The following is a 12,807-nucleotide window of genomic DNA, read 5'->3' on the forward strand; positions in this document are numbered from 1 at the left end:
ATAATAAAGTACAGCTAGTATCCACCGAAAAGGTTTTCTGTCGGAAACTACTGCTACTAAAATTGCTATTTATAGGCGGCATGTGTAGCATATTTTAACATCGCAGTCTACGAAAATACTAAATATAGCAGACAAATAGTGTTAATATGTTAAAAACTCAACGAATGCAAAACTCTTTTACAGTTTACATGAAATCTTTAGACTGCCTTTCTGAGAAAGATTTGTGAGAATGCGGTACAGTTATTGGATACGTTTTGTACCGAATATTTTTGTTGCGGGAATATTTTTTTAAGGTTTGTAGAATGCTTTAAAAGTAAAGTGAACATTGCAGTACAGTTCTCTGGTTTAACCCGTTCCCGACCATCCCTGTCAAATGGCAGGGTGGCGGACTTAATTCCTGTAGCGGCCCACAATGCAGTAAACTTGTTATTAGTGATTCTATTCTAGAGTAGGAATGTTTCTGGTCATTTTAAAAATTTGGCCATCGAATTCAACATTTTTGTGGCCACACAGCAAGTGACCAAAGAATACCAAAATGACACCTTTGGGGTTCGCGGAGGTCTTGGCTGTACATACGGCCTCCCCAGCACCCGATAATTCACATATAATTCACTGAAACCCACCCTGTGGCACACATTGCAAAAGCATTGCATGGCCCAAAAAATAGCTGGACAGTGGACAAAGATGGTCATTCGAAAATTTCCTGCCACGTTTGACAGGGATGGGCATGGTGCAACTTTAACAATAAATCTCATAAATTCCATATCAAATCTTAGAAACATAATGAAAAACCAAGCTTAGATTCAATAAATCAAGAAAAAAGAGTAGTACCAACTCTAGTGTTCTGATGGTCATTCAGATGACCAGTGGTCAGCAAATCAAAAAAATGCTGGAAAATTCACTTTTTTGTATGATAAAACTTGTACAATTATACAATAATAAAGTGTAAACTGTAAAAACGAACGTTAATTACTGAGAGATAAGTGTTTTCGTATTTCGGCAACGAAATTTTGGAGACTTATCCCTAATGTACATTCTGAAAACAATGATATACTTATTATATCTAGTCCGGGCCTGTCCGGCATATGGCGGAACGGTACCATTTGAATTATTGTGAACGTGATTTATGTAAAAACGTAGTTATACAGCTTCTCACAAATTGCATATGGTTGCTGCGTTCAGCCGCTGTGTCACCTTTAGAGAGTTGCCGAGCTCTAGCGGAAATGACCAGGTGGAAATAAATTATAAAGTACCAGTGCGCCGTAAACCGCACACTGTTGGTAGTACCAAGGCATAACACTACACTACGTGGTAGCAGCGCTGTTTAATCAACCGCCTGAAAATGATGACCGCCAGTCGTAATTGGAAGAGCAAACAAAGCTGTCTTCCGTCCGTTTCTGCACATATGCTCAGCCAGCCGCGTGCACCTGCGCGACTGCTCGATGCCCATTGCCGCTACGTCAAAACTTCCCTGGTCAGCGCTAGTGCTGCGCATCGGCCGTTCACAGTTGCACACAGTGAAACGGACGGAGGGCAGCGATGTTTACCTACTTCGTTAAGGATTGGAGCGTACATCGGTTGCAGGTTGAAAGAGTACAGAGAGAGAATTTCATTGCTATCACGTAGTGTATATTTTGCCATGGTAGTACTGTGCGGGTTGTCGCTTGGGTGTTCGGCTCAAAGACTGCTTATACAGACTGTAGGCTGCTTAGAGTGTTAGTAGTGTACCATTTACGCACTGATAAGTCCACAAAAGTCCACGAATAAACGGAAGCGGGAACACCGAAGGGGGGCAACACTGTTCTTAACACGCAGTTAAGCACGGGCTTCGGAGACAAACACCGTACATTCACTGGAAAGGATGCAAATTGCCGCTCTTGTCCGACTCAGGATAATTTTGTACGTTTCTTTATTTAAGCAAAGTGCACATCGTATCTTTTTTAACAAGTTGCCGCTCAGAAATGCATTTATTAACATTTTTTGGTATTGCTGACCACTGGTCATCTTGATGACCATTCTAAAGTTTGAGAACTGTAGGAATTTTCTAAACCTTTCGTTTAAGTGGTTGTTCTCCGCAGTGCCATCTTTCTGTAATTTTCTAGAAATTTCGCCGTGTTACCTGCCAAATGACAGGATGCCCATCCCTGTCAGTTTGGCGAGCTATCGTTCGTCTTGACCTATGGTCACGAAAATTCCCAAAAAATTAATTTTCCTTAATCAAATTATTTCGTTACGAAACACCAATTTTCAAATCGCTATTCGCACTCCTTCAGGTAGCTGACTTTGGTGGGTTAAAGCAGTACTCGTACGTATATTGGGGTGATACAGTACTCATGTGCTGATGCAGTTTCTAAGGCTGCCCGTAAAATTCGAAGAACGGTATAATCGGGGGGATGTTCGCCAGCGTGCGGTGCCAAGAAATTCCTCCTTGGCATTCCATTCTATTGTTCAGTGGCCAGTGCTGCCGTTCGAAGTCAACTTCGAACTGTGCCTGGATGCGCCCAACGTCGTCATGAAGCTGACGTTTTTCGAATGCGTTGCCCGATGGGAAACCGTTTACCTGACAGTTAGTTTGGCCAATTCCAGGCAACCTGACGCAGCAAAGGTGATTATTTGTGGACACGACTGCCAGTCCTGATTTTTCCATACATCGTGCTTCTCGAAATTTTAATTTTCGAAGTGTTATGTGTTGCAGAAATAAGACAACCACATCTGCACGCATATTGCCCAGTGATTATCGGCCCGTTTTTTTGTGAATTCTGCACGACGTCATTCTTCCCACAGTAAGGTGAGGCAGTCAATACTAAGGAAATATTGCTAATAATTTGAGTACATACTGCTCGCATCTCTACCGGGACCTTTGCGCTTTGATAACACTTACAGTGACTACTTTATAAATTAATAAATATTCTTTTTTTGCTAAAACATTTAAAATGCATAAAAATGCAAAATATGCAAATGCATATATTCAAAATGCATAAAATATTCCTAATCGGCTTCTTTTTCCAGTGAACTATCGCTAGCCTAACGGCTAAGGAAACGAAAACTCAGTATTTAATATTGACTTTCTTTAAATATTTATATTTTGCTTTCGACGTTTGCATTTGTGTAATGATAATTTTAATTTTTACATATTTGCTGCATCACTGACTGATAAGCCAAATACCCAGATAAAGCATAACATTGTACTGCACAAACACACTGTCCCCGAAATCACTTCGTACTATTATAATATTATTGAAAATGGGCCCTGTATCATCTTTTTAAGCAATGGTAGTTAATTTGCGATGTACGGAATTTTCCAGCCTTAAAACGTTTGATATATGCCAATTAGCTGCATACATAAGTATAACATAAATACGAATTTCGAACGTATACGAGGTCACCTCGTTAAAACGTAGCAGATAGGACAAAATATAAATATGTGCAGGATAATAAATTTTTTATGACGACGTGGCTACGGCAACGTCAAACCAAATTTTGGCTGGTCGAAACGTTTTCAAAATAACCTCTGCAATAATTGTCGTTCCTTTCTTTAGAAAAATGGACGTGCGATGTTTTCTGCTCCTTGCCATGAGCACCACGATTCCTTTATGCTGCGCTGAAATAGGAAAAATGAATTTGGAGCCCGTACCTGGTATGGCCGTAAACAGAGTATAATTGCCGAACAGATTTATTGAATTTGTTTGACAAGTGGTGTCAGCAAAGTTAGATAAGAATCGGTTCCTCACTTTGCATGACCTTTACGTGTTTTCCAGAATCTTTTATTTAATTAAGATTTTGCACTCGCTCTTCTCCGTTTATTATAATTAGATTTTTTTCGGCGCTATGGCGCATTCGATTTGCATTTTCAAATCTATTTCCGGCACGATGACTTCGTTGCGTTGCTTATAATGAAAAAGAGAGAGTGGACTTTCGGAATAATATTCTTTCAAGGAAAATTGTCGGCATACAATTATTTTGTTTGCATACTTCCAATGGCCATAGCTACTGTATTTCAGGTACTGCAGATTAGATTGGTCAACAGCTGATTATTTCAGCAAATAATGCAAGTATTGTTTAAATATTCGAAGGTGCTATGCGCCCGGAAAATTCCTGGCGCGTGGACAGATGGGTGTTATGGATTAATTAAGCGCACAATAAACTTCCTACAACCAAATTAAGAACATAAGTGGAGATTTCCATAAAATAATGAAGGCATAGAAGTGACCTTTAATATTTTGCTGAGCATCTTAGAACAAAAAACTAGGAATTTAAATATCACTGCACAAGCGTAAACCATTTTAATTTTTAAAACTGATGCAAATCAATTTTTAAAACTGATCAGTTAAAATGATTCAAATTTAAACACTGAAAAACAATTTAAAAAGTGTTGCTAGCAGGTAGTATTATTAATGACTGCTGAGTCAGTACTAATACGAGTATACGAGTATGTTAGTTCGCTAACCCAATATTGGTTCGTTAGGCGCCCTGTCCGACAGCTGCACTCACGGGAAGTCGAAGCCTGTGGGTAAACACGGGGTGGTGCGCGATGCCGGCAATCGTATCTATGTCCACCAAAATGCCAGCTTCCAGTTAGCATGCAACGGAAGCGTCAGCAACACCAGCGACACTATGGCGCCATCCGTAGGCCATGGGTGCAAATGGGCCGACTCGGAATATAAACCACTGCACAAACCTGATGACCATCCTGATGGCAGTCGATGCAGTGTGGTGATTACTCGTGCGTTATTTGAGCGAGACCTGCAAGTGCAAGACACCCAGATGACTGTCCGATGCACTGACCATGTGCTACAACACGAGGAGAAGTCCTATCTTCTGATACTGGCTCGTAAGTAAAGCCAATAAATACTGAAATATTAATAAAAGCTACCAGCAAATTTTGATTAATTTAGTTTGATAATGCACTGCGGAGTTTTTCCTAGCTGTCGTAATTTTTTTTGCAACTACGCGCACGAGCCGCTCATCGACCCTTCGTCGACACAAGGTCGACCGTCACAAGGGCGACGGATAAAAAACCTAAGAACCATAAGACCCAAGAAAACTAAGAAAACGGAGATGGTTTAGCTAAACGGTAGTTGGACGAAGTGACGATCGACGAATTTTCGTCGATGAAATGGCGGACATAGCATCCGTAGCCGCATTGCATCACTGTAACCACCGTGTCCGAGCTTAAAGATAAAAAACAGCTGCAAGTGCTACCAAAGAAGCGCTAACAGGGCAGTACTACAGTATTTATTTCTCACACTGCAGTTGGCAGTTTTTTTTTATTCCATTCTTTCTTTTTCCCCTTGTAAGGCGTTCATAAGCTGATGCTAACCGTTTCGCGCAGTAAATTATTTCAAAATTTCGGACCTTTGAAATCGTGCGAGTGGGAACAAAAGAAGCTGAAAATCCTGCATAAAAAATAGCGCGGTCTTCGTCCGAAACCAGTGCAAGCGCTGCACTGCGGGCAAACTGCACAACTATGGACCCTCAGTACCTTAAAGGAAGCCAGAAAGTTTCCTGTAACTTACAGAGACCTTTTCGCACACTGGGTTCGTTATGTCGGTTATGAACCAACAGCACAGCGGATTTAATATTAACCCACTGTGCCTATTTTGAACATAGAGTCTGCTGACTGGCTCGTACAAAACAAATTCGTATTTTAACTTACGTACAGTACTTTACATTGACCTAAAGTATTTTACGGACAACAACTTACTATAGCACCTCTCGTTGCACAGCTTCAAGTGTTTTGCTCACTTTTAACAAACGCACTAACAGATTTAAATTTAAAAGTGTTCTTTAAGTTAAAGGAACTCTCTGGGTTCCTTTAATATACAGAACATCCATAACTCTGCACGCAGCGACAATCTATAAGCTGAAAACAAAACGCACTTTAAGTTACAGAGAACTTTAAGGTGTCCAGCGACAGGGGCTACTTTATTTTATAGTGATCAATGAGCACCGGCACACTTTAATCTAATATGTTACGTGCATCCGGCAGTGTTGCGCTCTTGGCCGAAGACAGTAAACGTCGTAAATACGCCTTTGTGGAAAGAATGGGATATCTTCTTTATCCCCTTGCGGTCGAGACCTTTGGAACTTTTGGCCCGGCATTTTCGGAGCTTATTCGTTTCGTCGGCAGAAGGATTCGCGACGCGACAGGGCAGCCACGCTCTACCGCATTTTTAAAGCAGAGATTTAGCCTAGCTGTTGTAAAAGGAAATGCTGCCGCTGTTTTGGGCACGTTGGGTATGCGTTCTAAAATGACTGACAGCGCTAACGATTTTGGTTGTTTTTTTAATGTTTAAATGTGAATCATTTTGCGTAGTATTCTGCGTATGCACTTTTTATTGTATTGATGGCTTTTGCCCAATAAAGAAAAGGTAATATGTTACTTTGTTACCATCTTAAGACAATAATAAATTGTTTTGTGTTGTTTATCCGCAGAATCTCTTCGCTGGTCAGCTGTCGATCCGCCTCTAATTGTTCGGCCTGATCACGTGGTTTTCATGTGCAGTGTGTTTAGCCGGCCACATGCATGCGTCACGTGGTTCTTCAACAACCGACACCCTTCTGGTAAATTGCTACATGCATTAAGTTAACGACGTCATCCCACACATTTCTCTGATAGCCATAAAGCTACAAGCCCGGCCCGAAACTTTTCGACCGCTTTCAGCGCAATGCATATAAATCGCGCGCAGTAACGCTTGTACAGATCTTAGTGTAATGACAGACATATTAATCAATAATTACGCAATAACCCATAATAGATCACAACTGATCACCGCCGAAGCCTTAATAGCAGTTAAAACTTTTAGTTAATCAACAAAGCCAAAGAGATCGCGGTTAAAATTATCACAGTTAAGTTTTCAGCAACTACAAAACCAACCAGATCAATTTATACATTACGGTTTATAGCAATTGTATTATAGTGTCACTGTTAACAAATTGTACTACCGTAATATTGTAATAAATATTGTAATACCAGGCCCATCCGGAAACGAGAAGTTTAAGCGTAAGTAGTGTTCGGTCGGCAGGGCCCGGTGCAGCCTGGCCGAGCAAGAGGGCCGGGTCGCCGTTTGCACGGCCCGGCTAAAACAGCGCTCCGACCAAACTTTCCGGATTTAGATTGCTCCGACCAAAGTGTCCTTGCTGAAGTAGTGCTCCGACCAAATTGTCCGAGCTTTAATAGTGCTTCGCCCAAAGTTTCCGGGTAGAAAAAGCTGTCAGAAACAACGGGTTGCATCAAGAACGCGAATAATTTGGGCGGGCAACATTTCGAACGCACGGTTTTTGTCCCCCGGACGGTTTGGTCGGTTTAACGATCAAAACGTCCGCCGGACGTCTTCCTTTTCCGGACGTTTTGGTCTGTTACAAGCGCGGATTCAGCGTTAATGTAGCAGTTTTTAAACTTTCTCCCTGATTTGTCTCTTACTTTGTGCGCTCTAGGCAACTGAGCTAGGGCGGTTTTCTTCTAAAAACTACTGCATGTCTCATTAAATAAATAGATATTAGTTTTTCACTTGAATGCCGAAGGGGTTTTCCATCGTTTGAACTAGAAAGTCTCTATGGTTAAAACAAAATTCTAGCTTTCCTCACACTCAATATTCTTTTTAAAAATTCCTTTAAGGCATTAGCATTTGATACGTGTCGAAGTGTATTACATGGCTCAAGTCCACGTTATTTTAAAATCCCGTGTATAGGGGTCGAAAGGTTTCGGGCAGTGACTGTATCTGTAAACAATGCTAGCTACGCAAGGTACCGAGTAATTATCATGCAGTATTTATCTTAAGCAAATGCGGAACTAAGAGAATGCTCGGTCAGCGGATCTCGGCTGAGTTGCCCCATAGCAAATATTAGCCGTATTCTGCCGATTATATGCGTGGCGACTACGGAATGGGGAGAATCTTTATCGCGCATTTATTCGGATCTCCCCGACAATCTTACGGCCACTAGTGATTGTAATACCTCCATGGACAGCAGCGGCAGCAATGTTACCGCAGTCAACACAGCCGGCGAGGAAATCCGCGCAAATTCCAATAACTGCACATGTAAGTAGAAATAGATTTTTTTCTAGCTTCATCATCGTTTTATGATAATTCAAACTGTAGTTAAAGAATGTAATACAGTCAGACACCTTGATAGGAACACGATTTAAGCCCTGCCACTGTTGGTCGGGACATGATTTAAGCCGGCTACCGATCACTTCTGCCGTGTTCATTTCGGCCAAACTTTTTCGGCCGCCATTCACGTCGGCCGCCGATCACTTCGGCCGCAATTCATTTCGGCCGACGCTTATTTTGGTCTAATATGGCCAAGAAAACGTAGACTTTCGATGTAACAGGGCATTTTTGCAGGAAAATTGCTAGAAGTTCTATAAAAAATAGCAAAGGGACAGAAAGTAGTGCTCAGCTCGCTTGTGACCTCTGAATGCCGCTCGCTCGCCCATCGTTAAACGACCGCTCGGCTCGACTCGGCTCGCGCCAGTACCGGTAGAAGCTCGCTCATCCGGCAGCGCCCACGAGCCGAGCCGAGGCTCGGCCCTCCCGCAAGTCTCTAATTCTACGCCCGTGCAATTTGGTCGGCAAATGATATAAGACCTGACATATTGCTTGGCACGCTATATCAGCCCGGACACTTTGAACCAGACCAGACCTACGCCGGACACCATGGTCCGGACAAGTTCTTCTCTGGACACTTTTGTCAAAACATGGCCAACACCACCACACACTGGTTCGGGCATGACAGACGCCCGGACACCCTTGTCTGGACATGACCAAACCGCCGGCATTTTGTCCGGGACATGACCAACGCCCTAGACTTTGGTGATGACAAGGTCCTCTTCCGTCCACTTTGGTTGAACATAACATACGATTGAGCACCTTGGTCGTGACGTGACCAACGCCCGGGCACTTTGGTTTGGACAGGACTAACGCCTGGACACTATGGTTCGGGAATGACAAACGCTCGGACCAACGTTGGACCCTGGTCGGGAAATGACCAACGTTCGGCACTTTGCCTCACCCATGACCTACGATTGGGCACTTTAAAATGGACATGACCAACGCCAGAGCACTTCGGTTCGGACATGATCAACGCCCTGATAATTAAATTTGGGCATAACTGATGCCCGGGCACTTGCCAGACGTGACCAACCATCCTGCACTTTGGTTATGACATGACAATTTTTTGGACACTCATGCCGGGACATGACTAGCCCGCCGGCGCTTTGGACGGAACAGGACCAACGCTTTACAGTTTCATGGGTACAAGGTCCTCATTCAGACTCTTTAGTTGGGACATGACCAACCATCGGGCGCATTGGCTCGGACATGACATAGGCTCAGAAAATTTAGTTCGGACGTAAATGACATGCGCTCGGACACCCTTGTCCAGACATTACCAACTCCCGGGCATCTTAATTCGAACATAATATATATGCGCTCAACAACTTCAGTTCAAACATGACACACATGCGCTCGGCCGATCTTTTCGCGACTTGGCCAACGCACAGCCCGCACGGCTACTTCGGTTTGGGGATGACATACGTTCGGACCCTCTTGTTGGCACATGGCCAAGGTGCGGGCACTTTGGTTTGGAGATTACCGGCGCACGGGTACTTTGGACAGGAAATGACCAACACCCGAACACTTCGGTCAGGAAATAATCAACGCCCGGGCACCTCGAACAGGACATGACCCACGCCCGGACACTTTGGTCGTGAAATTACCAACGCCCAGGCACCTTGGACGGGACATGACCTTTGTCGGGGCACTTTGGCCTAGAGATGACCAACGCCTGGACACTCTGGTCGGGAAATGATCATCGCCCGGGCACTTTAATTTGGCATGACCAACGCGGACGTTTTTTGGTCTCCAGACAGTTTGGTCGGCTTGAATCGTCTGCCGGATGTCTCAGTCGTCCGGTCGTTTTGCTCGTTTACAGGCACGGTACCTCGTGTCTCTCGCGCTACTGTTTAAGTTGTTGCCACCTCTGGGTGGCCGTCTTGCGCACACACTCGTATTCGTGAGCGGTGATTTGAATACTCACTGGGTATTTCATTTGATGCATGGAAACGATTTTTTCCCATACTTCGATTACATCCGTCATTGGATCACTTATACTTTACGGTGCAGCTATTACATGCTTGTTGACCTGATATCGAGTGCTCAGTGATCCGATAGCTGCACCGTATTGTAAAAGTGATCCAATGACGGTTTTAATCGAAATAGTGCACATACCACATACCCCGTACTTGTTCATTCTTTCATGACTCTTTCTGCAGGTGCTAACATAAGCTTTGTTGCTCCGGAAAGTGGGAACAAATTAATGCCGAATTCGTCATCGCAAGTGGCCGCGCTGAATATGTACCAACCACTGGATGATGACAATACCGGCGGTCTGCTGGACCTGACGCCCGCGCCGGTAATTGATGCGGCTGACAAGACACAGCCGACAGATATTGGTAAGGTCGCCAAGGTTTTGGATGTGCTAGTGTACAGCGGAATCTTTACGCTCTTTGCTGTAGATGTTCACTAATTTGGCTGCTCTGAACTTTTGCGAAATCTTCACTACAAATATTTTAGCTTACTTCAGTTGTTCTCTTGTTTAGGTAATGGTTGATTGTCTCACTGCTGCATTCTTACATTTGCACTACTGTACCGTAGTGTAATGCGGCGCATGCGCTTTTCTGCGGACTGCACATGTATTTTTGCGAACTCTCGGGGATATCTTCATTGAAATTAAATCTAATCGCGGTTTTTTGGTTTTTCTATAAGGGTCTTGCATGCAAAACCGTACATTTATCCGCGTTTGCGCCAAAGAGAAGACCATTGTTTTATAGGACTTGTTATCGGGCTGACCGCCGGTTGTCTGGTTACTATCATGGGCGGAACTGCGGCACTGGTCAAGCTCATAAAGTCCCGAAGCGCGTCAGTGGATTTGCTTGCGATTCGAAGTAATATGCATCGTGCTTAAATTTTATGCAATAAATTCGGCGGTAATATTTTCAATGGTACAGAGTACATGTACAATTTATTATTATTAGTGTAGAATCATGACCGTTGCAGTTTCGTACCAATGCTACAATTTCCAATACACTTTGCATTTCTACCGTAAGATGCAATTAATATATTATCTTCCTGTTGTGAATCGCGGTCGCTGACATTAAAACCGAACCCCCATTTCGTTCAAATTTGGTGCAGTGACGAGTGCACTCGGTATGATAGTCACAAATTTACTGCGGCACATGATTTTGCAGAAATTGTTCATTCAATTAAATTAAATACAAAAAAGACCGCAAAATGGATCTGAACTTTTCCTGAACGCTGCTAATAGCATCGCTTGTCAGCACTCGTCGCCGACAGTTAACAATCAGCGTCGACATATCCCCGTCGATTATTGGTGTGTCCCATGCAGTACGAGTGTTCTCGTAAGATTTCGGTAAATTAGACTCACTGTTTATTGTTTTATTGGAGCACTTTCGATGAGTTACTGTTAGTCAGAAGTTCCACAAAAATATGCCGTCTAACGAGCCAGCGCATGTTGTCGGAGTACACGCGGTTGGTGCCGGTCCACGCGACCCGCCGATTCTTCTCCTCCAGTGCAACACGTTGACGCCGTCGATGGACAGACACGTCTTTGCGCTGTCGTACCTGACCTTCTTCCGATCCGACGTCACCCCTTGCAACCAACCTTGCTGGAGTTTTTAATTCTTAATATAGGTCACGCTGCGTCTGCCCTGACTTTATTGGTACGGACGAAGTTTTCGCGCAACATGCTGTACCCCATGAATTCGTACTTACCGTTGACACTGACGTAGCTTTGGAAAGCGTATCGGATGGCATGCACGTCCAACTTTTCGACGGTCCAGTAGTATATGGGTCGTCAGGTGCATGCGCGCGCACATGACTAGCGTTAGCGGTCGGTCATCCGCCGGGTCGAAGCACACAGCGTTAAGTACTGTATTGTCTCCATCGAAACAGCGCAAATGTAGTTATCTGCGCGTCCACGTGTGCGTCCACCTGCTAATCTCAAAGTGTCCACATAATGCCAGCGCCTCAGTCAAACCACCTAGTCACGTATTTTACCAATGTGGTAGAAGTAGAAAGCTCTTCTGTGTGGCCCTTCTCTTCTCAGCGGTCCTTGTTGATATAGCAGTGCAGACGGAGCTTGTTTTGAAGATATTTCAGCTGCCGAATCAGAAAAACTTCCTGCGAAACCGTGACCTTTATTTATCCCATCGCGGTAGAAATCGGATATGTACGTATGCACACCTATAACGGGCCGTCGTCATCAGGCAGTAGAGCGCAGAGAAATCGCGCAAGAATGTTTTGAATGCGTTCCGCCTACCCCAGCGTGGTGTTGCCGTCCGCTACCCTTTCGTTTATTTTCTCACCGGAAAGCCCGCTGAGGGAAAAGGCGCTGCCCTTAGACCTACTTTGAACCTGACTAAGGCGTCGGTCAAAGGCAGGCGCCTCCGCTAAACAGCGAACCTGAAAGACGCGTTTGTGAATGTGGATATGGCAGCTGGCCGGGGACGGTAGCAGGCAGATAAAGGGACCGCTCGAACTGCCGTTCGGCGATCTCACTGCACCGACGGCCGGTCAGCGTTGCGGCTCCAGCGGCATTGTGACACTCTGGCGATGAAACGGGCCGAACATTAACACAACGCGCAATCTTGTGCAGTTTCGAATGTGGCTACCGTAGTGGGATGGTCAACGCTGATGCGAGGCAATCGCGCTGGGGCGGGCTAGCTTCCACGTCACGCGCTAAATAGTCTGCAGGCTCTTCGAAAACAGCTCGATGGTTTGATAGAAG

General features: G+C 44.3%; 1 protein-coding gene across 2 annotated transcripts; it reads left to right on the forward strand.

Annotated features, from left to right (window-relative positions):
• Positions 1–2,451: 2,451 nt before the first annotated feature.
• On the forward strand, positions 2,452–11,171 carry LOC129601086 (uncharacterized). Of its 2 annotated transcripts, none has more exons than XM_055499809.1 (8): positions 2,452–2,605; positions 2,696–2,788; positions 3,540–3,637; positions 4,466–4,831; positions 6,436–6,564; positions 7,782–8,039; positions 10,274–10,453; positions 10,832–11,171. In XM_055499809.1, the coding sequence occupies exons 3-8, from the start codon at positions 3,544–3,546 to the stop codon at positions 10,963–10,965; spliced, it is 1,161 nt and encodes a 386-aa protein (XP_055355784.1). In that variant the 5' UTR covers positions 2,452–2,605; positions 2,696–2,788; positions 3,540–3,543; the 3' UTR covers positions 10,966–11,171. The 2 variants fall into 2 exon arrangements, with proteins under 2 accessions (XP_055355784.1, XP_055355785.1); XM_055499810.1 differs by lacking the exon at positions 10,832–11,171 and adding an exon at positions 10,601–10,801.
• The last annotated feature ends 1,636 nt before the right edge of the window (positions 11,172–12,807 follow it).

Source organism: Paramacrobiotus metropolitanus, unplaced genomic scaffold (genome assembly GCF_019649055.1).
Source record: "Paramacrobiotus metropolitanus isolate TYO unplaced genomic scaffold, Prichtersi_v1.0 Parri_scaffold0000212, whole genome shotgun sequence".
NCBI classification, from domain to species: Eukaryota; Metazoa; Tardigrada; class Eutardigrada; order Parachela; family Macrobiotidae; genus Paramacrobiotus; species Paramacrobiotus metropolitanus.

What these genes read in the sequence shown, in the direction of transcription:
- LOC129601086 (XM_055499809.1), top strand. Translation starts at nt 3,544, where the DNA reads ATGGACGTGCGATGTTTTCTGCTCCTTGCCATGAGCACCACGATTCCT. An exon ending in GAATTTGGAGCCCGTACCTG is followed by an intron (nt 3,638 to 4,465) that starts GTATGGCCGTAA and finishes TTGGTTCGTTAG; the next exon opens with GCGCCCTGTCCGACAGCTGC. An exon ending in CTATCTTCTGATACTGGCTC is followed by an intron (nt 4,832 to 6,435) that starts GTAAGTAAAGCC and finishes GTTTATCCGCAG; the next exon opens with AATCTCTTCGCTGGTCAGCT.